A 25,395-nucleotide genomic window follows, 5' to 3' on the forward strand; every position below is an offset into this window, starting at 1 on the left:
GTATATTTTGTCATGTTTGTTGACGCTGTAGTATATTTTTCATGTTTGTTGACGCTGTAGTATATTTTTCATGTTTGTTGACGCTGTAGTATATTTTTCCTGTTTGTTGACGCTGTAGTATATTTTTCCTGTTTGTTGACGCTGTAGTATATTTTGTCCTGTTTGTTGACGATGTGGTATATTTCGTCTTGTTTGTTGACGCTGTAGTATATTTTGTCATGTTTGTTGACGCTGTAGTATATTTTTCATGTTTGTTGAAGCTGTAGTATATTTTGTCCTGTTTGTTGACGCTGTAGTATATTTTGTCATGTTTGTTGACGCTGTAGTATATTTTGTCCTGTTTGTTGACGCTGTAGTATATTTTTCCATTCTGTAGACGATTCGATTATCCTCCCTTTAGTGGTATATGTTGCCTTTAATAGGAACGATGCATATTTGGTAAATTGTGGAGATGCCGACGCATATTTTTGTACTTTTGGTGTAAACGAAGTGTTATATTTTGCCACTTGTGTTGTCACCATGATAGACTGTTTGAGCCATCACAACATTTCGTGACTTGTGGTAATGTTGTAGTGTATCTATGTGATCGAACGGCATTAAACATTGAAAGCCAAATGCCAAAACTTAAGATGGAGATGCCAATTGATCCCTTCATTCTACATTTTTTATAATGGTTAACACTGAATTATTTCAAAATGCAATTAGTTCTTATTCTTTTATTTCGATTTATTTAATATCATTTATTTATTTTCATGTGTTTACTTTTTCGACTTCCTTTTTCATAGAAAATAAAATAACAACAAAAAAGTATTATTCCCCCGATAAACGATTTCGCATTTTGATTATTAAATATTATGTCCTTAGAATATTTAGCAAACAAGCAAATCGTCTCTTAATCCATGTCATTTTAACCAATGCGATACTAACGCTGATTAGAGAACTATGCTGTATACATAATATCATTCATTTGGATCATCCTCGTTTTCACTGGACAACGTTAATTAACACAAATGTATATAAATGAAATAAAAGCTACTTTAATTATTACATCTGATATATCTGTACTCACCTGTTAATTGGGAGGATACACTAAATAAGAATTTCTGAATATATCCATCGAATTAAATAATTTAAAACCTCCCTGTTACGAGACGTCCTAAAACGTTATACACTATATAGGCACTCCGAAATAGCCATACAGAATAAATTCATTAATAGTAAGATCCCAAAACAGTTATATTTGCAGAAGCTCGCACCCTTGCAGATATCTTTAAACAAATGTCAAATCACAGTAACATTATCTTGTCTACTGAATGTCATTACGTACGTTTTCCCATGTCAGATGTATTTATTTATAATACTAAGTAGGTAAAACAAATTATGAAATCTATTTGAAGAAGTTAATTATACACATGCATTTTTATAAACTAATATTCTCCTACAGCACAGGTGGCAGGCTTCAAGAAGATTCCATTATAAGGTATATATGGAGACCTATAAATCAATGTGAAATTAATCGACATACACTTGCGACGTAAAGAATGTTAGCAAATAAGCACATACGTTATTATTATGTATGTATACTACTGATACCTACACATGTTCACTTTGAAATCTCTTATCTCACAACACTTACAATGACCTAGTCACACGACATTTGGGTAAAATATCTCAGTACACAATGAGAGAACAACGTCCTCCGAAATGGCAACAAAAATACAGGAAGGTTCAGAACAGGACTAGCACTGAAGTTTGTCCTTAAACCGCTGGGTTATTGCTAGAAAGGGATAAGATCCTAACAACCAGAATGATAAGTGAAGTCTGCCCCTCAACCACTGACTAACAACAGGAAATAGAGTAATATTCATCCTACACTATTAGAAAAAAATGGATATGTTAGTGGTATTTGTCCTGAGGTCTTACTCGCCATTTGTGATCATACTCTAATCATACTACTCATCAAATATGGCCGCCTTACTACCATCACCTATGTCACCTTACCTTTTTTATAGAAATAATCTATTTGGCCATTATGACGATGAAACTCTAATGATAATGTAAGATTCATGTTTGTATATTGAATGCTTAAATATGATGTAGACTTGAACAAATGGGCCTGATTTGTGCCATGACTAAGTCCACTTTACATTGCAAGTAACAATTACTATATATCTAATAGGAATATTATTACCTTGGCGAAACAATATTTAGAGCTAGCAAAAAAGAACAAGAAAATACCAAGAGAATCATAATCCAACTCTTATTCAATAAAACTAGAGCAAAATATGAACAAAAGGAAGATTTAAACGGTAACTTCTGAGCAAGTACAAGGAGAATAAGACCAAGTGTTCCGGAAGAGGATAAGTCATCGACGACAAACGTCCTGTAAATATTGGCCAATAAGTAATGTCGCGTTCTTAAATGAGAACAAAACATATAACAACGGAACCAAATGACAAACTAACGAGCGTCAAACACGTAAAGCTTCATATCGTACAAAGAAAGATATATTTCGCAATGAGATCAAATTAAGAGTCATATCCAGATATTTGTCTAGAATTTTGAGTCCAGTTACTCAAAGCTTTGTCACTTTAGATGTAATCTATCATTTCAGAGATATAATATTTTCACACAGGTCAGATAAATTGCTTTTATTGTCTGTGTTGCTTTGAAACCAGAAGCAACAATTCAAACTTGTCACTAACCACTGATTAACTATAACAAAAACCAATAGAGTTCACATACTCTGTAATGTTGTTCGTACCTACACTGTATGATGACATGTTAAGATTGATGTTCTATTTTAGCTTATAACTAGTGGGAAATAGTATGCTCTTAAGCGTAACATATTTAAACAACTCATTTGCATACAATTTTGTTCGTCCTTTTCCAGACAAAATTATTTGCAAGTATGGACAAAGAGAATCAAGACAGAAGAATATTGGAAGAGCTTGTAGGTATCCCGTACGACAGTGTACAATCTTACACTGAATTAGAAGCTCTGCTTAATGAATATGTGGACAAAGTTTTAAATGAGGGAGAAATATTGCCTCGGGTGTTAGAATCAACGGGAAATCATAACTACACAAATATACCTAAACCAGAGAGCAACAGTGACAACAAAACTGCTGCCCAGTCAGTAGGGAGACAAGACGATGCTGGATATGCAAGTAACAAAACTTCAGGGAAATATTTGGAAACTATCGGAGGACAAACTAGGAAAGAAGGCGATTTTCTACTGGAAAGTACAAATAGCAAAGACAGAGCGGAAAATACACACCTTGCTTCAGAACAACGCAAGGTTACCAACAGAATCGGCAAGGTGACAGGCACACGTGGTAGACCTGTCAACCATCATAAAGATTTGATGAATGTATTGGCGTCGGGTGTAAATAGTAAAGTAGCAATCGGCAATCAAGGAGCTGTCACAATCAAAGGCAAAGCGGTCCTGAGGGAACTAACAGCAAACAAACAAGCCAAAAGGTCAAATATGTCAACAGGTGAGTTGAGTTGAACTTCTAACGCTTTCAGCACTAAAGTTCTGTAAATTCTTACAAGTTTGAGATAATAGTATTTCAACTGATGATATTTGATCATCAGATAGGAATCAATTCACATTAATATTCAACCTGATAAAGTTCCATATGTAACAGATCCGACCTACCGACAATTTGTCATCGATGTACACATAGCCTAATGACAGCATACACTTATCTACTGCCCATTTACATGTTTTCTGTCGGTATTACAAATAACCTACCTGCAATATACATAATTTTAGACCATCTAGATCAAGGACAGGTTTTTCAAATACTCTGGAAAATTTGCATTTGATAAAAAAAGTCATACAAATGTCCTATCGCTCAAAAAAACAATCATTTCGTCACTCCAACACTCACAAACGTTTTTAATGGACATTTATCACAACGGTCATACTAATTATAAGCTGTACTGTCACTTGAATTGCATTTCATACGCATAATCAACTAAACACTCACATAATCTTCTCACCTTAGACATGGTATGTTTGGAAACCATGCACATAATCTACTACTCAAGCACATATTCTCCTGACCCTACACTTGGTATGCAAGTCATACACATAACCTACTTTAGCACATACTCCCCTGGTCCTACAAATTGGTTTGCAAGTCATACAAATAATCAACTATTTTTGCACATAATCTCTTTACCCTACACTTGGTTTGCAAGATCAGTAAAAATCAACACATCGGTGTGGTCTGGTTATTCTCTCTAATATTTACGTTTCCACTTCCACAAGTCAAACTAAAACTAAATGATTTACAAAAGTTCCTCGCTTCAATGTCGAACACAATCGATCGAAGTGGTTGACTCGGATTAAACAGTGGGTTTGATACAACAGTGCAAAAGACGTCGTTAAAACAACGCCCTGGAAACAACTTTTTATTACCTCACTCACAAAACTATTATTTTACTACTCCACCAACAGCCTCATTTATTTTTGCTACCTCATCCACAAAACCTTATAATGTTATTACCTCACCAACAGTATCATCTAATTTTACTACCTCATCAACAACATTGTCTTCTTTTGCTACCTCACCTACAACAATATCCAATTTTACTGCCTCAATCTAACATCTAACGTTACCTCAGATTTTACTGCCTTATCGGCTGCCCTATCTATTTTTTCCATCGTGCTTTATCATAAAACTGCATTAACTATTTCAAAAGCCCCTTCGTTTACCCATGTCACTTCATACAACTACGTCCGATATTGAAACTACATATAAACACATCAGTATCAACATATCTAATTTTACAACCGCACCTATTGAAACAGTGACACCTATTGATACAACATCTACTGACACATTGATACAGTGACACATATTGATACAGCGACACATATTGATACAGTGACACTTATTGATACAGCGACACCTAATGATACAGCGACACATATTGATGCCGTGACACTTATTGATACAGCGACATCTATTGATAGAGTGACATCTATTTATACAGTGACATCTATTGATAGAGTGACATCTATTTATACAGTGACACCTACTGATACACCGACACATATTTATACAGTGACACCTATTTATACGTCGACACCTATTGATACAGTGACACCTATTGATACAAAGACACCTATTGATACAGCGACACATATTTATACAGTGACACCTAATGATACAGCGACACCTACTGATACAGCGACACCTATTTATACAGCGACACCTATTGATACAGCGACACCTATTGATACAGAGACACCTATTTATACAGTGACACCTATTGATACAGTGTCACCTACTGATACAGCGACACCTACTAATACAGTGACACCTACTGATACAGCGACACCTACTGATACAGAGACACCTATTGATACAGCGACACCTATTGATACAGTGACACCTTTTGATACAGTGACACCTATTGATACAGCGACACCTATTGATACAGTGACACCTATTGATACAGCGTCAACTATTGATACAGCGACACCTACTGATACAGTGACACCTATTGATACAGCGACACCTACTGATACAGCGTCACCTATTGATACAGCGTCACATATTGATACAGTGACACCTATTGATACAGCGACACCTACTGATACAGCGTCACCTACTGATACAGCGTCACATATTGATACAGTGACACCTATTGATACAGTGACACCTATTGATACAGTGACACCTATCTCAACAGCGACACCTATTTATACAGCGACACATATTGATGCAGTGACACCTACTGATACAGTGACACATATTGATACAGTGACACATATTGATAAAGTGACACATATTGATACAGCGACACCTATTGATACAGCGACACCTATTGATACAGTGACACCTATTTGTACAGTGACACATATTGATACAGTGACACTTATTGATACAGTGACATCTATTGATACAGCGGCACCTATTTATACAGCGACACCTATTGATGCATCGACACCTATTGATGCAGTGACACCTATTGATGCAGCGACACCTATTGATGCATCGACACTTATTGATGCAATGACACCTATTAATACAGCGACACCTATTGATACAGTGACACCTATTGATACAGCGACACCTATTGATACAGTGACACCTATTGATACAGCGACACCTACTAATACAATGACACATATTGATACAGTGACAATATTGATACAACGACACATATTTATACAACGACACCTATTGATACAGCGACACCTACTAATACAATGACACATATTTATACAGCGACACCTATTGATGCATCGACACCTATTGATGCAATGACACCTATTAATACAGCGACACCTATTGATACAGCGACACCTATTGATACAGCGACACCTATTGATACAGCGACACCTATTGATATAGCGACACCTATTGATACAGCGACACCTACTAATATCATGACACATATTGACACAGTGACAATATTGATATAGCGACACCTATTCATACAGCGACACTAACTGATACAATGACACCTATTGATACAGCGTCAACTATTGATACAGCGACACCTACTGATACAGTGACACCTATTGATACAGCGACACCTACTGATACAGCGTCACCTATTGATACAGCGTCACATATTGATACAGTGACACCTATTGATACAGCGACACCTACTGATACAGCGTCACCTACTGATACAGCGTCACATATTGATACAGTGACACCTATTGATACAGTGACACCTATTGATACAGTGACACCTATCTCAACAGCGACACCTATTTATACAGCGACACATATTGATGCAGTGACACATATTGATACAGTGACACATATTGATAAAGTGACACATATTGATACAGCGACACCTATTGATACAGTGACACCTATTTATACAGTGACACATATTGATACAGTGACACTTATTGATACAGTGACATCTATTGATACAGCGACACCTATTTATACAGCGACACCTATTGATGCATCGACACCTATTGATGCAGTGACACCTATTGATGCAGCGACACCTATTGATGCATCGACACTTATTGATGCAATGACACCTATTAATACAGCGACACCTATTGATACAGTGACACCTATTGATACAGCGACACCTATTGATACAGTGACACCTATTGATACAGCGACACCTACTAATACAATGACACATATTGATACAGTGACAATATTGATACGACACATATTTATACAGCGACACCTATTGATACAGCGACACCTACTAATACAATGACACATATTTATACAGCGACACCTATTGATGCATCGACACCTATTGATGCAATGACACCTATTAATACAGCGACACCTATTGATACAGCGACACCTATTGATACAGCGACACCTATTGATATAGCGACACCTATTGATACAGCGACACCTACTAATACCATGACACATATTGACACAGTGACAATATTGATATAGCGACACCTATTCATACAGCGACACTAACTGATACAATGACATATTTATACAGTGACACCTATCGATACAGCGACACCTATTGATACAGTCACACCTATTGATACAGCGACACCTATTGATACAGCGACACATATTTATACAGTCATACCTATTTATACAGTCACACCTATTTATACAGTCACACCTACTGATACAGTCACACCTACTGATACAGTCACACCTATTTATACAGTCACACCTATTTATACAGTCACACCTACTGATACAGTCACACCTACTGATACAGTCACACCTATTTATACAGTCACACCTACTGATACAGTCACACCTATTGATACAGTCACACCTACTGATACAGTCACACCTACTGAGTTAACCACCTTTGATATTTAAATTGACGAAAAGATTATGATTTTATGAAAGTTTGACGATTCCAAAACCACGTCATCAACAGTAAACTACCACCCCCTCGTCATTAACCGTTTCTAAATTATCCTTACCTCATCAAGGGCAGATGATTTATCTACTGTTCTCACTTCATTAACATCGCACTATATTTCTTTCCCCGCATCATGATGAGATAATTTTTCTTCTCTGCCCACATAAGCATCAGACGATTTCTCATCTCTCCCGACATCAACATGTGACCATTTCTCTTCTATCTTCACATCAACAACACGATTATAATGTTGTTCTCTCTTCATCAATTTTTGTTATTAACACTACTATCCCTACTACATCAACGTTTGGTGATTCCAAACATAATCCTTTATCGATATTAGACTTCATCAGCCTCTGACACTTCAATAGCTTGATACACTTTTTTTCAAACAATGACGATTCAACAGCTGGATATGATTTTACAAACAATGAAGAGTCAATGGCTTCATACACTTTTTCAAACACTGATGATTCAATTCAACATCTAATGATTACATATATATACCTAATTCTACATCACCTGGTGATTATACCACCACAACCAATTCTGTAAAGTTAGTCGATCTACCGTCTACCTACAAATCTATCATTTCTAACGATTCGACAGCACCACACATTTCTACTTTTGACTTTCCCACATAAAAGTACAACTCCAAAGTATTCACATCTTCTGAAGGTTCAATAGCTTCATGGCTGAACACAACATTTTCTCCTTTTATGAATATAACTAATGAAACATCATCTCCTTTCACATCCACTCCTTCTATAACTTCGCCTATCCAAACCATTTTCCTCCTACCGCAACTATGTCTACGAATGTCACTGGTCCTTCCATGCCTACGCCATTCCAAGACTACGTCAGCCACAGCCGCTATCCCATTCACAGCTAAGCCCAGCACAAGCACCACTCCCTTTATAGCTACGCCTTCCACAACCGGTACTCCATCAATATCTACGCCTACCACATTTTATCCCATCCCATCAACTTCTACCTGATTATGTCTACCACTGTCACAACTTCCTCCATATTTACGCCTACCACAACCACTTCACCTTCCACACATACGCCTAACATAGCCACTGATGCCTCCATAACTACGCCTTCCTTAACCGGTATTCCTTCAAAACTGCGTTAATTACAGACACCTCTGTCGTCACATCTCAGCATATCACAACCGATACTCTCTTCAAAACTAGGTCAACCACAAACGCTTCTGCTTCCACGACTACGCCTACCATAACCTCCACCATTCAAAACCACTACTTCCTTAATACTATACCTAACACTACTTCGAAACACGTTTCTGCAACTCTACGCAATTCAACTGCAAACAGTCCAGCATCCAAGTCTAAAAATACAACTAGACATACATCAAAGGCCAGGCCTATAATATCATCACCAACACGTAAGCTCACTGCTACAACCTTCCCCTCTACCAACGTTGAGTCTTTGGAAATAACACTGCCAACATCCTTATAATGTCCCTTCTGCATGTACAGTTATGTCTTTAAAACTACTTCATATTGTGAAACATGCGAAAGTCGGTCAAGTTAAAATTGCTGTTCCAAAACCTTTTGAACTAGAAAATAAATCCATTCAGCTTGAACATATTTTGAATTACTGATTGACAAAGTCACTTAATACTAAAGATAAATCACCTGCAGTAAAAAGTGAAATTAAAAACATCATCTAATCCAAACAGACTAAACATAGAATCACACATTCAACCAATGTACGAAGTGATCAACCATGATTTCTTATATACAGAAAAAAGTACAGTCGGCAACATGGTAACAAACGAACATGTACCAAACACAACCTACGGAACGAAGGCAAGCAAGATTTCATTAAACAAAGACCAGGGAAATTACCAAATTCCAAGTATAGTCGGCAAAATCAGTTCGAAGAAAAACGTAGCAGGTATAGTCGGCAAAGTCAGGACAACCGACAATGTACCAAGGACAGTCGACGACAGAGACTGGAAAAACAACATCGGTCCAGGCATGGTCAACGAAGTCAAGAAAAACAACAATGTATCAAGTACAGCCGATAGAATTAAGACAAACAACAATGTACCAATTATGGACGGCAAAAGGAACAATGTACCAAGTAGGGCCAGGATAATCAACGACGTATCAAGTAGAGCCCACAACATTACGACTCAACGAGGTAGGGTCGACAGTGTCAGGACAAACATTAACGTATCAGAAACAGTTAACAAAACAAAGACAAACAACAACATATCGGGCACGGTCGACAAAGTAAAGACAAACATCCACGTGCCAGTTACACTCAAGAAAATGAATACAGACAACCAAGAGCGAAGTACAGTCAGCAAAGTGAAGAAAACTTTCAATACACTAAGTGCATTGAGCAAAGTTGAGGCAAAGAACCAGGCAACAATTACAGTCGCCAAAGTGAAGACAAATGACAACTTATTAAGTGCAGGTGGCAAATTGGTTGACAACCATGTAACAAGTACGCTTAACAAAGTAAGGGTAAACAATGATGAACCAAGTGCATTCGGCATTGTGGAAGCAAGCAAGCAGGTACCAAGTGCAGTCACCAATTTGAAGACAGACATCCCCGTTCCAACAGGAGTCGACAAAGTGGGTACAAACACTCATAAGGCAAGTACAGTCGACAAAGTGAGGACTAAGTATAATATGCCAAGTGCATTTGGAAAAGTCGAGGAAAGTAAAGTTGACAAATTAAGGACAACCAATCAAGTACCAAGTACAGAAAGTAACATGAAGACAGACAATTACATTCCAGCCACAATCGACAGAGTAACTGCAAATGATCAAGTTCCCAATACCGTCGGTAAAGATTTGTCAAATGATATTGTATTACGAAGAGTCGCCAAAGTGAGAGTAGACAACGACGCACCAAGCACGGTCAACAATATGTTGACAGACATCATAAAAGTGGTCAGCAAAGTGAGAGCAAACAGTTTTGAACCCATCGTATTCCACAGTCAGATGCTGGGCCCACCCGTAGTAGAGGGAATAAACCAAAGTCCAAAAACAAACATGTGGCCGAAAAAGTATCTTTACGACTCCAATGACAAAGTGAGGTCAGGCAATCGTGTACGAACCTTAGTCAACCAAACTACTCCCTACCAAGTGAAATCAAGGGATGATAACGCAAGCGCAGTCGACAATGTGAAGACAACTCAAAATTCATTTGACAAAGTTACTGCTGGCAACCAACCAAAAAGCTCAATTACACTTAAGAACGCACTAAGTGATGTTCACCAAAGGATGGCTAACAACCAAGAACCAAATAGAACCTACAAAGTGACGGCTAACAATAACATATCTAGCAAAGCCAATAATACGGGTACGATTATTCACTTACCAAGCTCAGTCGACATATTTAGCACTGTCGATTACGGAGAGGCATATCGTCGAGATCAAAGCCAAACTGGGAAAACGAATCACCAAGAAATACGTGATAGTGACAGAGCAAAGACAAACAAGCAACAGGCAGGTAAACTCGGAAAAGTTAATGTCATTCATCATCAAAAGAGTATAGACATCAAAGCGGGCACAAACTCCAAAGTGCATATGATATCAGACAAATTGACAAATAATTACCTCGTACCAAGAAAATCATCGGCATTTCGTTCATATGTCGAAGCAGGAAATATTGTCAAAGGCGCGTCAACCATTTACCAGGAACGAAGCGCAGTTGACAAAGCGAGAGAAAATCGCTACGAATCTGGCATTGTCGCGAGAATGAACGCAGCTCAACAGGATCCAATGAAAATCGACGAAGGGAGTGCATATCGTCACGTAACAAGGAAGGTCGACGTAGGGAATACACCTCATCATGTTCTAAAAACAAACAACAAAGCGAAAGGAAGCAGCCAACAGTCACGAATTCTTAATAACGTAAGAGCACACCAGCACGCACCAAGCACTGCCATTAGGGAGCCAAGCCATCTTGTGATCATTGTATCACCAGAAGAAACAGGCCGTTCAGACAATACCAACAAAATGAGGAATAATTACCACGTACCAAGTCACTTAAACAACGTCAGAACAAATCTCCGCTTTGAAAGCATCTTTGACAAACTGAACGCACATTACAACAACTCGACCACAGCTGCCAGATTTGGAGCCCGCAAGAACTTACCAAGCGTAATAATTAATAACCAGGATACCAACACTGACACAGACAAAACAATGGCAAATCACCACACACAGAATAATGGCGACAACTCAAGAGAAGTTCACTTAACTCTAATCATCGACGGCAATACAGGATCAAATTATCAGGCGTCAGGAAAAATAGCTATGACTAATCAGTCTGGCGACAAACTTAGAACAATATATCAGACCCAAAGCGCAGGCAAACAAGAGATGACAAACATTCAAACACCTATCGCGGGTGGCAAACGAAGAACAAAATACCAGGCTACAAGCACAAGTAAATCAGCAATGACAAATCACCAAGCAGGAAATACAGGCGGCAAACCAAGAACGAAATACCAGGCGAGAAGCAGAAGCAAAACAGCAATGACAAATCACCAAGCAGGAAATACCAGGCGGAGAACAAAATAAGCAGAAGAACAAGCAAAACAGCAATGTCAGCTCACAAAGCACGACATACTGATGGCAAACCAAGAACGAAATACCAGGCGACAGGCAGAAGCAAATCAGCAATGACAAATCACCAAGCGAAAAATACAGGCGGCAAACCAAGAACGAAATACCAGGCGAGAAGCAGAAGCAAAACAGCAATGACAAATCACCAAGCAGGAAATACAGGCGGCAAACCAAGAACAAAATACCAGGCGAGAAGAACAAGCAACACAGCAATGTCAACTCACAAAGCACGACATACTGATGGCAAACCAAGAACGAAATACCAGGCGACAGGCACAAAGGAATCAGCAATGACAAGTCACCAAGCGAAAAATACCGGCGGCAATCGAAGAACAAAATACCAAGCGACAAGCACAAGCAAATCAACAATGCCAAAATACCAAGCAAGAAATACAGGCGGAAAACCAAGAACAAAATACCAGGCGACAAGCAGAAGCAAAACAGCAAGGACAAAATACCAAGCAGGAAATACAGGCGGCAAACCAAGGACAAAATACCAGGCGAGAAGCAGAAGCAAAACAGCAATGTCAGCTCACAAAGCACGACATACTGATGGCAAACCAAGAACGAAATACCAGGCGAGAAGCAGAAGCAAAACAGCAATGACAAAAGACCAAGCAGGAAATACAGGCGGCAAACCAAGGACAAAATACCAGGCGACAAGCACAAGCAACACAGCAATGTCAGCTCACAAAGCACGACATACTGATGGCAAACCAAGAACGAAATACCAGGCGACAGGCACAAAGGAATCAGCAATGACAAATCACCAAGCGAGAAATACAGGCGGCAAACCAAGAACAAAATACCAGGCGAGAAGCACAAGCAAATCAGCAATGACAAGTCCCCAAGCGAGAAATACAGTCGGCAATCGAAGAACAAAATATCAGGCGCTAAGTACAATCAAGAAATCAACGAACCAAGCATTGACCAATCACCAAGCAAAAAACGTTGGCGGGAAACAAAGAACAAAATACCAGACGACAAGTACCCACAACAAATTCAGATCAAACCCACACCGGAAAAGCTTTTTCCTATCATTCCTATATCCAGAGGAAAAAGTAAATTCGGAAAATACGGCAAGATCAGACACTCGACTCTTAAACACTATTTCAAAGCTCCTCGGTCCCCGTTTAACCAAAAAAAGGAACAGTGATTCATTGCATAAAAAACACAAACATAGACGTCTTTCTAGCAATAGTAAGAAATTCTTAAACCAATACGATTACCCATCCAATCGACATTACTCAGGCAATGGTCAACAAACATCTGTAGACCAGACAAATTTGTCTTCCGCTAGAGTCAGTTCTCCGTTAGTGAAAGAGACAACAGTTGTCAAGAATAGAAGTACTTCTATATCTGACATACAAAACATAACTCGAACCTTACCTTTGAAACGTCGAAATCAAAAAGCAATCGACACACCATTAAATGGGAAATATCCTATATTGGAACGACATCAACTCTCTCGGAAAGGTAAGAGATAAACTGAAGTACAAATCTAATAATCCTCTACTCAGAGCCAGGATACTGGTTTTAACCATATCAAAAATAGCATATGTTTTTCCTATTCAAATATATAATATCAGCTAAAGCAGGACATTCTAGAGGATAAATAGACTTTAATATGACTCAATTTTCACGACTTGGCAGTCACTCGTCTCAGCTCTGTGCTGAGTAGACTTTAATATGACTCAATTTTCACGACTTGGCAGTCACTCGTCTCAGCTCTGTGCTGAGTAGACTTTAATATGACTCAATTTTCACGACTTGGCAGTCACTCTGTGCTGAGGCGTGTTTATTAACTTATGAATTATCTATACGATAGAGAATTTTCCTCTCATTATAGATATTCTAAATTCAACAGTAACACTTTCGAAATCCCTGTCAAATACGTGACTCTGCCATGAACCATTATATCATCTTATTATATAATATGTATATAGCTTATATGAGACTCACGTGTATATCCAATGAATCCGGTGTGATTTTACATGAAATCCCTTTCGTTCAGAAAATCTCTCATGTTTCTTGTTATTAAATCAGATGCAAGTTAGAATGAATGCAAATAAAACATTATAACCACAACTTATTTATATATCTTACGACAAAACGTATTTCTTTTCATTCTATTTCAGGAGAAAAATCAAAGACAGTGGCTTCTAGTTTACGTCAACACGATGATGATGAAAATGATGAAAATGAGGACGATGATGAAGAAGACAGCGACGAAGCTTCTTCAAACAGAAATGAACATGAATCATAATGAGAAAAAATGACATCCACTAGAACTCGTTACCTGTATATGTAGATGTATCTCATTTCGCTGTCCTGTTCCTGTCTCATAAACATACCTTATTTCGCTGTACTGTATCCATTTCATAAGAATGTCTCCATACTTATCCTATGCCTGTGATTAAATAAATCCAAAACAAAGTTCCACGTACATGTGTGAGGTTTACCTCTTACTTAATAATAGATGGAAACATACCTGACTGAAATAGAATCATTACTATTCGTCCTCAGCCTACATAATTTTATTCATTCATTTGTTTTTAGTTGTTTTAATGAGTGTAACACACAGTATATCCCAGCGATTCACAGCAGTGTGTCAGTGCTATATCGACGAAAAGTAAGTAACGAGCAACGTTAAACTTACAAACCTGTAAACAACTCAGATAATTTACAATAATTACTGTCGGACAACACAACAGTTCAAAGACACAAACAACTAATGTTATCAACGACAAAAGGCATTGAAACAGCTGGATTACAACAAGCAACCTACCAACCCAACTGTTCAAAGACACAAACAATTCAACTGAGGTTTTCATCGACAGCACGCAACCAAACAACTCTGCGGTTCAACAAACAACTAAATATATCAACTAAGTTAATACCGGGATAGACGACAAATCAACGACGTTCATAACGGGATAAACGACAAATCAACGAAGTTAATACCGGGATAGACGACAAATCAACGAAGTTAATACCGAGATAGACGACAACTCAACGAAGTTAATGCCGAGATAGACGACAAATCAACGAAGTTATGTTGATTTGTCGTCAATTCCGGTATTTTTTTCATTGATTTGTCGTCTATCCCGATATTAACTTCGTTCCTGTGTCGTCTATCCCGGTATTAACTTCGTTGATTTGTCGTCTATCTCGGCATTAACCTCGTTGCTATGTCGTCTATCTCGGTAATAACTTCGTTGATTTGTCTTCCATCCCGGTATGAACGTCGTTGCTATGTCGTCTTTCTCGGTATTGACGTCGTTGCTGTGTCGTCTTTCTCGGTATTAACTTCGTTGATTTGTCGTCTATCCCGGTATTAACTTCGTTGCTGTATCGTCTATCCCGGTATCAACTTTGTTGCTATGTCGTCTATCCCGGTATTAACTTCGTTACTGTGTCGTCTATCCCGGTATTAACTTTGTTGTTGAATCGTCTATCCCGCTATTAACTTTGTTGCTGTGTTGTCTATCCCGGTATTAACGTCGTTGATTTGTCGTCTATCCCGGTATTAACGTCGTTGCTGTATCGTCCATCCCGGTATTAACGTTGTTGCTGTGTCGTCTATCCCGGTATTAACGTCGTTGCTGTGTCGTCTATCCCGGTATTAACGTCGTTGATTTGTCGTGTATCCCGGTACTAATGTCGTTGATTTGTCGTCTATCCCGGTATTAACTTCGTTGATTTGTCGTTTATCCCGGTATGAACGTCGTTGATTTGTCGTCTATCCGGGTATGAACGTCGTTGCTGTGTCATCTATCTCGGTATGAACATCGTTGCTGTGTCGTCTATCTCGGTATTAATGTCGTTGTTGTGTTGTCTATCCCGGTATTAACTGCGTTGATTTGTCGTCTATCCCAGTATTAACTTCGTTGATTTGTCGTCTATCCTGGTATGAACGTCGTTGCTGTATCCTCTATCCCAGTATGAACGTCGTTGCTGTGTCGTCTATCTCGGTATTAACGTCGTTGCTGTGTCGTCTATCCCGGTATTAACGTCGTTAATTTGTCGTCTATTCCCGTATTAACTTCGTTGATTTGTCGTCTATCCCGGTATTAACGTCGTTGCTGTGTCGTCTATCCCGGTATTAACGTCGCTGATTTGTCGTATATCCCGGTATTAACGTCGTTGATTTGTCGTCTATCTGGGTATTAACGTCGTTGCTGTGTCGCCTATCCCGGTATGAACGTCGTTGATTTGTCGTCTATCCCGGTACACAACGAAGTTAATACCGAGACAGACGACACAGCAAGGCAATGCATTGTTTGCACATACCATGCAACAACGGAAGGTATTATTAACAAAGACAACACAACAAAGCTAGTAAAGTCAACAACGGCACAGACGAAAAAGCCCAGATAACCAAAGCCAATGTTGAAACCGATGACACTACGTTTCATACGACACCACAATGAACGGCAAAGAAATTAAAGATTAAACGGAACACATTTGGTGCAGCCGACATAACGAAATTTATTTTAATTTCATTCATAACAATTGGTTTTTTACACAAATGCATTGAGCATTAGTCATGAACTCATGAACGCTCCGGTTAAAAACCAAAGAAATCCATTATTCACATAGAGTTCACACAATAACGAAGTCATGAACGGAACAGGCAACCGAACAACGAAAGTAATTATTAGATTAGATGATAAAACACACAGCAGGTAAAAAGTACAAACAACCTATGAGCGTTAAGACATCATCATGAAACATGAATTCATAATCCAGATATGACAGTCAGAAAATATTTCTTAAAGATGACAGTCTGAAAACAGTATTTTTTAAATACATGACAGTCTAAAACTTCCTCAATCATCACAGTTTTAAAACATAATTCACACAATATTCTGAAAATATTCCTGAACAGGACAATCCGAAAACATGCCTTAAACATGACAGTCTGAAATCATGCCTTAAAAAGAATCTAAAAACGTTCCTTAAACATGAAAGTCGGACACTTACATAGAGACAGTGATACTTACATACAGACAGTGATACTTACATACAACAGTGATGCTTACATACAGACAGTGATACTTACATACTGACAGTGATACTTACATACAACAGTGATACTTACATACTGACAGTGATACAAACATACTGACAGTGATACAAACATACAGACAGTGATACAAACATACAGACAGTGATACTTACATACAGACAGTGATACTTACATACTGACAGTGATACTTACATACTGACAGTGATACTTACATACAACAGTGATACTTACATACAGACACTGATACTTACATACAACAGTGATACTTACATACTGACAGTGATACTTACATACAGACACTGATACTTACATACAGACACCGATACTTACATACAGTCAGTGATACTTACATACAACAGTGATACTTACATACTGACAGTGATACTTACATACAACAGTGATACTTACATACAACAGTGATACTTACATACAGACACTGATACTTACATACAGACAGTGATAGTTACATATAAATGTGATACCTGCATACAAACACTGATACTTACATACAGACAGTGATACTTACATACTGACAGTGATACTTACATACAACAGTGATACTTACATACTCACAGTGATACTTACATACAGACACTGATACTTACATACAGACACCGATACTTACATACAGTCAGTGATACTTACATACAACAGTGATACTTACATACTGACAGTGATACTTACATACAACAGTGATACTTACATACTGACAGTGATACTTACATACAGACACTGATACTTACATACAACAGTGATACTTACATACAGACAGTGATACTTACATACAGTCACTGATACTAACATACAGACAGTGATACTTACATACAGACACTGATACTTACATACTGACAGTGATACTTACATACAACAGTGATACTTACATACTGACAGTGATACTTACATACAACAGTGATACTTACATACTGACAATGATACTTACATACAGACACTGATACTTACATACAACAGTGAACTTACATACAGACAGTGATACTTACATACAGTCACTGATACTTACATACAGACACCCATACTTACATACAGTCACTGATACTAACATATAGACAGTGATACTTACATACAGACACTGATACTTACATACTGACAGTGATACTTACATACAACAGTGATACTTACATACTGACAGTGATACATACATACAACAGTGATACTTACATACAGACAGTGATACTTACATACTGTCACTGATACTTACATACAGACAGTGATACTTACATACAGACACTGATACTTACATACTGACAGTGATACTTACATACAACAGTGATACTTACATACAGACATTGATACTAACATACAGAAAGTGATACTTACATACAGACACTGATACTTACATACAACAGTGATACTTACATACAACAGTGATACTAACATACAGACATTGATACTAACATACAGACACTGATACTTACATACAGACAGTGATACTTACATACAGTCACTGATACTTACATACAGACAGTGATACTTACATACAGACAGTGATACTTACATACAACAGTGATACTTACATACAGTCAGCAGACACCGATACGTACTGACAATGATGCTTATATTTAGGACTTCCATTTTTGAAAAAAATCGCTGGAAAAATAAGAATGTACGTAAAGTGACAAGAAAAATTATTCATTAAAGGGAGAATGATATTTTCTTTTGACTACTTTGTACCCCGCCGGTTAATTGATTGTTAGGTGTTTGCCTGTCTAAATATCTTGACAGTCTATACCGAATCGGTACCATTCGTATCACATTTCAAATGAAACAAATATAAACCCTGACGAGTGATTAAAACGTCAAGAAATGTTTGTTTTTTAGCAGTTTTTGTGTTAATTATAAACAGTCAATACTGACACACTTCAATTTGTTTGTCGATTTAATTGATGGCTGGGAAAAGGGATGGACGAATAACGGAATGAATGCACGCCAGATTAGGATTTTAAAAGAGCAAGACAATCATTTGTTTATCATAATCCAATGTTTGTGAAACTTATTTGATAAAATGAAATATTCGTGAGCGTTTTCCTTCGTGTTTCAATGTTTTGACTTCAGGGCACAGTATTTCTTTGGTACTTCAACATTTAGTAGACTTCTCTAATATGGAGTCTTATTCGTTGCACTTCAAATTCACAGCCTGTCTATAGTCACGAAAACAGCAAACATTTGTACAAATATCCTTGTTATAAAGTAAAGTTATTTTTAAGTTTTACCGAAATATGCTGAACCCTCTCTTTAGCTCTTTGAAACTGATTTGATAAATGGTTTTCCTAACCATTCATTTTTAACAACTCATACCAACATCAGTGGAATATCGATTGGAATGATCTCATTCTATACGAGTAAACTTGAAGTCGCATACAACATCGAGAAACAAACTGCAACAATTATGACTAAAGTCTACACTGGATGAATTCACGGTTGGGAAGCTAAACATATTTTAGAACTCCCGACCCTTAATCATCCCCACAGTATATTGTTTTATCACACAGCTAGCCCGTAATCAGCGCAATGATACCTATTTAATAAATTAATGTTTTGACTTATGTAATGTCTTAGCGAAGCTTTTGGTCGGCCAAAGATTCCCATTGTTTTCATAGTGATGTTAAACAGTCATGACGTCATATGGAAAAATGACATCGAGAAAAAAATATGTATTAATACTGAGGCCAATTTGGAATTTATATCAGTCTGAAAAGTGGCTGTTTTCATTATTTTTTGCAAAAGTTCCGTTATGAACCAAATCTTATATTAGTTTTCATTTCATATTTTCATGAAACTCATCACGAATATTTTATTTCATTTCACAAGAGGCTAAAAATTGAAAAAGAAGAAACTTTGAGGCTCGTTTAATATAGAATCTCCTGTGGGTAGTACCTAGGTGCGCTAGTTACACTGTTCAAATACATCACTGCGTTAATTATTGATGTTTTACGATGTATGCCCTGATACTTTTCAGCCAAATTATAAGCTCTGGGATTATTTTTGGTTTTGGTTGTTATATTTTGGTATGCATAAGAGCTTTGTTTATTGACTTTGAGAGTACGGAGAATTATGATTTCTGATGTCATTGATCCTACTGACGGAGAACGTTTTTCAGTTTTTAATGAAAACGCCGTTCAAACTGATATGTAAAATGCTTTCTGAGATTATGATAGATGAAAGTTGGGTTTTATCCAATTAGTTCACTAACGATCCAACATAGCTTTTTAATGTAGCCTGGTGTATTTGTTCAAGTAATTCTCATCATTCTTGTGAATAGCACCATTCAGTTAAAATGAAAACAAATTGGACAGCTGCTGCTAAGGATTTAGAAAGAAATTAAAATCCTGGTTCTGTCAAATATCGTGTTCTAAGTATCAAATCGTAACAACTTCAGGAAATCTAACAATTCATAGGTAGGTTGTCATTGTTTGCATTACCTTACCATTACAAATACGTGTTTCCTTATTTCTAATAATGATGATACAAAAAAAAAAAAAAAAAAGATGCAAGTTCATTTTTATTTTAATTCAAATGTAGTTCAAAAAGACATAGTTGGTGATTTTTAGCCTAGGCTTTGATACTTGTCCTGTCACAATACAAGTAGCTAGACTATCAGTTGTTTCCAAGTGTGGAATTAACATTATAGTGTCACGGAGTTGCATTTTGTTATACGTGTACGTTCATCCTGTTCTTTGTCAAGGTCTAAGCGTAACAATCATTACATCAAGACATCATTGGAATGACGGCCAGGCGTCATTGGAATGACGGCAAGGCATCATTGGAATGACGGCCAGGCGTCATTGGAATGACGGCAAGGCATCATTGGAATGACGGCCAGGCATCATTGGAATGCCGGCCAGGCATCATTCGAATGACGACCAGGCATCATTGGAATGACGGCCATGCATCATTGGAATGACGGCAAGACATCATTGGAATGACGGCCAGGCATCATTGGAATGACGGCAAGACATCATTGGAATGACGGCAAGGCATCATTGGAATGACGGCCAGGCATCATTGGAATGACGGCAAGACATCATTGGAATGACGGCAAGACATCATTGGATTGACGGTCAGGCATCATTGGAATGACGGCCAGGCATCATTGGAATGACGGCAAGACATCATTGGAATGACGACCAGGCATCATTGGAATGACGGCGATTTTTGTTAATATCGTATGGCATTAAATTACTCAAAAAAACAAAAACAAAAAAAACAAAAAACAAAAAAAAAAAACAAAAAAATACTCGAGAATACGATGCAGCTTATCTTTCTTTAATAGTAAACAAGTCCAGGTTGATCCATTTTCAGGATAGATTATGTTTAAGAACGGCTTGTTTTTGTGGTTTTAGAGTAGATTAAATACATTACCTGCTAAAACAGATCTAACGGGTCTACGCAGTTTTTATTGTTTTCTTTAACCAACAAGCAGTTTCTCAAACTCAGTCCTACGTAATCACGACGAATCGATCAACTTTAAATTGGTTCATCAAAAAACGTCCCCAGAAATATATTGTTTCCCTTTGTGATTCGATTGTATTGTAGAAACTTCCAATTAGTATCCTTCATAAAATGAAACAAACTATACAGAACAAGCAACAGATGGTATTGATCAATTAAAATTGATACGACTATTCCATGTGATTTGAATGGTCTAAGTGACCTTGACCGGACCACCTTCGGGAACAAGACTTGAATGATTAAGTCAAAGATAACGTACATGCGTTTATAGACTATAATTGCTACGCACAACTATTTTTTTAACGAACTTTCTAATTAATTGATTATATAAAACTTTCCGTATTTAATGCATTGAGACGTGCCAGTATGATAATCAGCCCACATTTCTATCTAATTGATGGAAAAGACGCTCACGGTGACCATGCGAATTGTTATTAATGTATCAAGTGAAACATTCTAACAAAATGCCTTAAAACATTGCTTTTATAATCAATTAATAACGAAAACTGCGTGGGACTAAGGAATACGTTTAATAGAGTTTTTTGGTTGTTGATAGGCACCAGACTTATCTGTAACGTTCATCTTTACATATCAGACATAGGTTTTGTTTTCATATTGTCTCAAATGTTCGTTCAGTTTGGGTTTGCTTTTTCGCCATTAAGTTTGCATTATACAAGTATATTTACGATTAAAGTTAAAGATACAAATGTTTAAAAGTTGAGAAATTTTTAATACAGTCAAAACACCCCCCCCCCCCCCTACCCCACGTGGGCATTTGTAATAGTTTCGTCATCAGTCAGGAATTAGTTCATTCTAGATATCTTATTAATTGGATTTTATCTTATATTCTTGAAGAATTCACAATCTGGACAAAAAATCATCGTGAAAAGGGAACAAAGACGTTCATTCGGTAGTGATAGGTTAGTTAGTACACGGATTGGAAAAAAAAACAACTGTTCTGATAAATATTTGTTTTACAAGGGAGTGATATGGTACAACAAAAGAAAATCGTTTGATGTCTGATAACCCAATATTTCAGGACAGTAAGACACGCTACCAAGTAGAAGCCATTACAAAACGAGACAGGGATTCTTTATTATCACCAGTATTCATAAAAAGTGGATATCGTCAGGTAGAATCCAGATGTGCTCGCATTGCGTCTGTCGCAAAAATAGAAAGAGTGTTGATGTTTTGTCTGCCGATACAACTGCGTCCAATCATTACAAGAGATGGAATGAAAATAGATGACAACAGCAACGTCCATTTGGAATAATCATTCTTGTGAGACGTTAATTAAGAATGTTGAAAATAATATAAGAAAGCGAAATAAAATACAGGAAGTTTGGGCTTTGTGATTTTGACAAAATGCGCCACATATTGCCGATAGGAATAACGATGATAGTGACTTCTGTTATGTACTAGACATGTAATGATCCAAAAGGAACAGTCTTACGTTACGTCTATAAGACGTAAGTGACATAGCCAGACCCTGGAGGCCAACATAATACATTAGTGAGTTTATTAGTCGCAGCAGACAGACCACCATGGCCACGAGGTTGTCAACCAATTTTAGAAGCACAAGAAGCGGATGCAGTCACTCCTAGGGCTTCCATAAATTGTTTTCGTGTGGTGACATGATTATCACACACACCATATATGGCTTTGTTGATATGACGAACCAAGCATTTACATAGACGATATGATTGATAAGCCGCAATGTACCTCATCATTGCAGTGATGGTGATGTCTTGTTGTCAACTGTAATGTCATTTTAAATGGACGCTGGAAATTACGCTGCTGGTTTCCGTGATATGAAGAATACTTTCAGTTTTTGTTTATCGAATATGATTACTCAGAAAAAAATGGTTTACTGTTGAATATCATAAGAATGAAAGCGAATAATTTCCACTCAAGCATCACATTGAACGCTATCGATATATCATCATGTTCATAAAAATAGTATAAATAAATGGTATCGAAATCTCGATATGAAAACTGTTTAATAGGAAGCTATTGAATATATCCTCAATGCATTTCAAAGCAACAGAAAGAAAGGCATTTCGCACCAGATTGCAAGCTTAGATACAACTTTATTATCAGAGAAAGTTATTACCTGATAGAAAATCTCCTGCACCATTCTGTAGGATCCAGCGACACTTGAAGCAATACTTTACGTTTTCTGATTGTTATTTCGAGAAAAAAAGCCACTATAAGTCAAAATGGTTTGTTTAATATGCTGTTATACAGAAGAGACCAATTTATTTTAATTCCTTTTCTACTTCGGTCTTCAGTATTTTCGTAAAAGATTTACCTACATTTAAGTGTTTACTTCAAGGTACTTTACAAGATAATTAGCACAACCAGTGATTCTAAACCCGTATTTCCCTATCGCTAATTACATACTTAACAAACGTCTCAATAACGTTATTATCTTAATACTACGTTACAAATTGATGTTATCAGTCACTTGTTTTCAAGCCTATTTAGATGGTTATTCCGATTTACAGAACTGAAATATCATTTTAAAACAGGTATACGTGGGTTTTAGACCGGTTTAACTGTTTGTTTTACCTGTTGTTTCATTCTCAGACCTGTTGTTTCATTCTCAGACACCTATTGTTTCATTCTCAGACACCTGTTGTTTCATTCTCAGACACCTGTTGTTTGTTTCATTCTCAGACCTGTTGTTTCATTTGACCTGTTGTTTCATTCTCAGACCTATTGTTGTTTCATTCTCAGACCTGTTGTTTCATTCTCAGACACCTGTTGTTTCATTCTCAGACCTGTTGTTTCATTCTCAGACCTGTTGTTTCATTCTCAGACCTGTTGTTTCATTCTCAGACACCTGTTGTTTCATTCTCAGACCTGTTGTTTCATTCTCAGACCTGTTGTTTCATTCTCAGACCTATTGTTTGATTCTCATTCTCAGACCTGTTGTTTCATTCTCAGACCTGTTGTTTGATTCTCATTCTCAGACCTGTTGTTTCATTCTCAGACCTGTTGTTTCATTCTCAGACCTGTTGTTTCATTCTCAGACCTGTTGTTTGATTCTCAGACCTGTTGTTTCATTCTCAGACCTGTTGTTTCATTCTCAGACACGTTGTTTGATTCTCAGTCTCAGACATGTTGTTTCATTCTCAGTCACTTGTTGTTTCATTCTCAGACCTGTTGTTTGATTCTCATTCTCAGACCTGTTGTTTCATTCTCAGACCTGTTGTTTCATTCTCAGACCTGTTGTTTGATTCTCAGACCTGTTGTTTCATTCTCAGACCTGTTGTTTGATTCTCATTCTCAGACCTGTTGTTTGATTATCAAACCTATTGTTTCATTCTCGTACCTATTTTTTTCATTTTCAGACCTGTTGTTTGATTCTCATTCTCAGACCTGTTGTTTGATTCTCATTCTCAGACCTGTTGTTTGATTCTC

General features: G+C 37.4%; 1 protein-coding gene across 1 annotated transcript; it reads left to right on the top strand.

Annotated features, from left to right (window-relative positions):
- The first annotated feature begins 12,448 nt into the window (after positions 1 to 12,448).
- Positions 12,449 to 14,736, top strand: LOC132543379 (serine/arginine-rich splicing factor 4-like). The gene is made up of 2 exons (XM_060206869.1): positions 12,449 to 13,946; positions 14,609 to 14,736. The coding sequence occupies exons 1-2, from the start codon at positions 12,449 to 12,451 to the stop codon at positions 14,734 to 14,736; spliced, it is 1,626 nt and encodes a 541-aa protein (XP_060062852.1).
- Positions 14,737 to 25,395: the final 10,659 nt, after the last annotated feature.

The sequence above is a fragment of the Ylistrum balloti genome, unplaced genomic scaffold (assembly GCF_031769215.1).
Source record: "Ylistrum balloti isolate Yb309-2 unplaced genomic scaffold, AGI_CSIRO_Ybal_v1 Utg369754, whole genome shotgun sequence".
Classification (NCBI taxonomy): domain Eukaryota; kingdom Metazoa; phylum Mollusca; class Bivalvia; order Pectinida; family Pectinidae; genus Ylistrum; species Ylistrum balloti.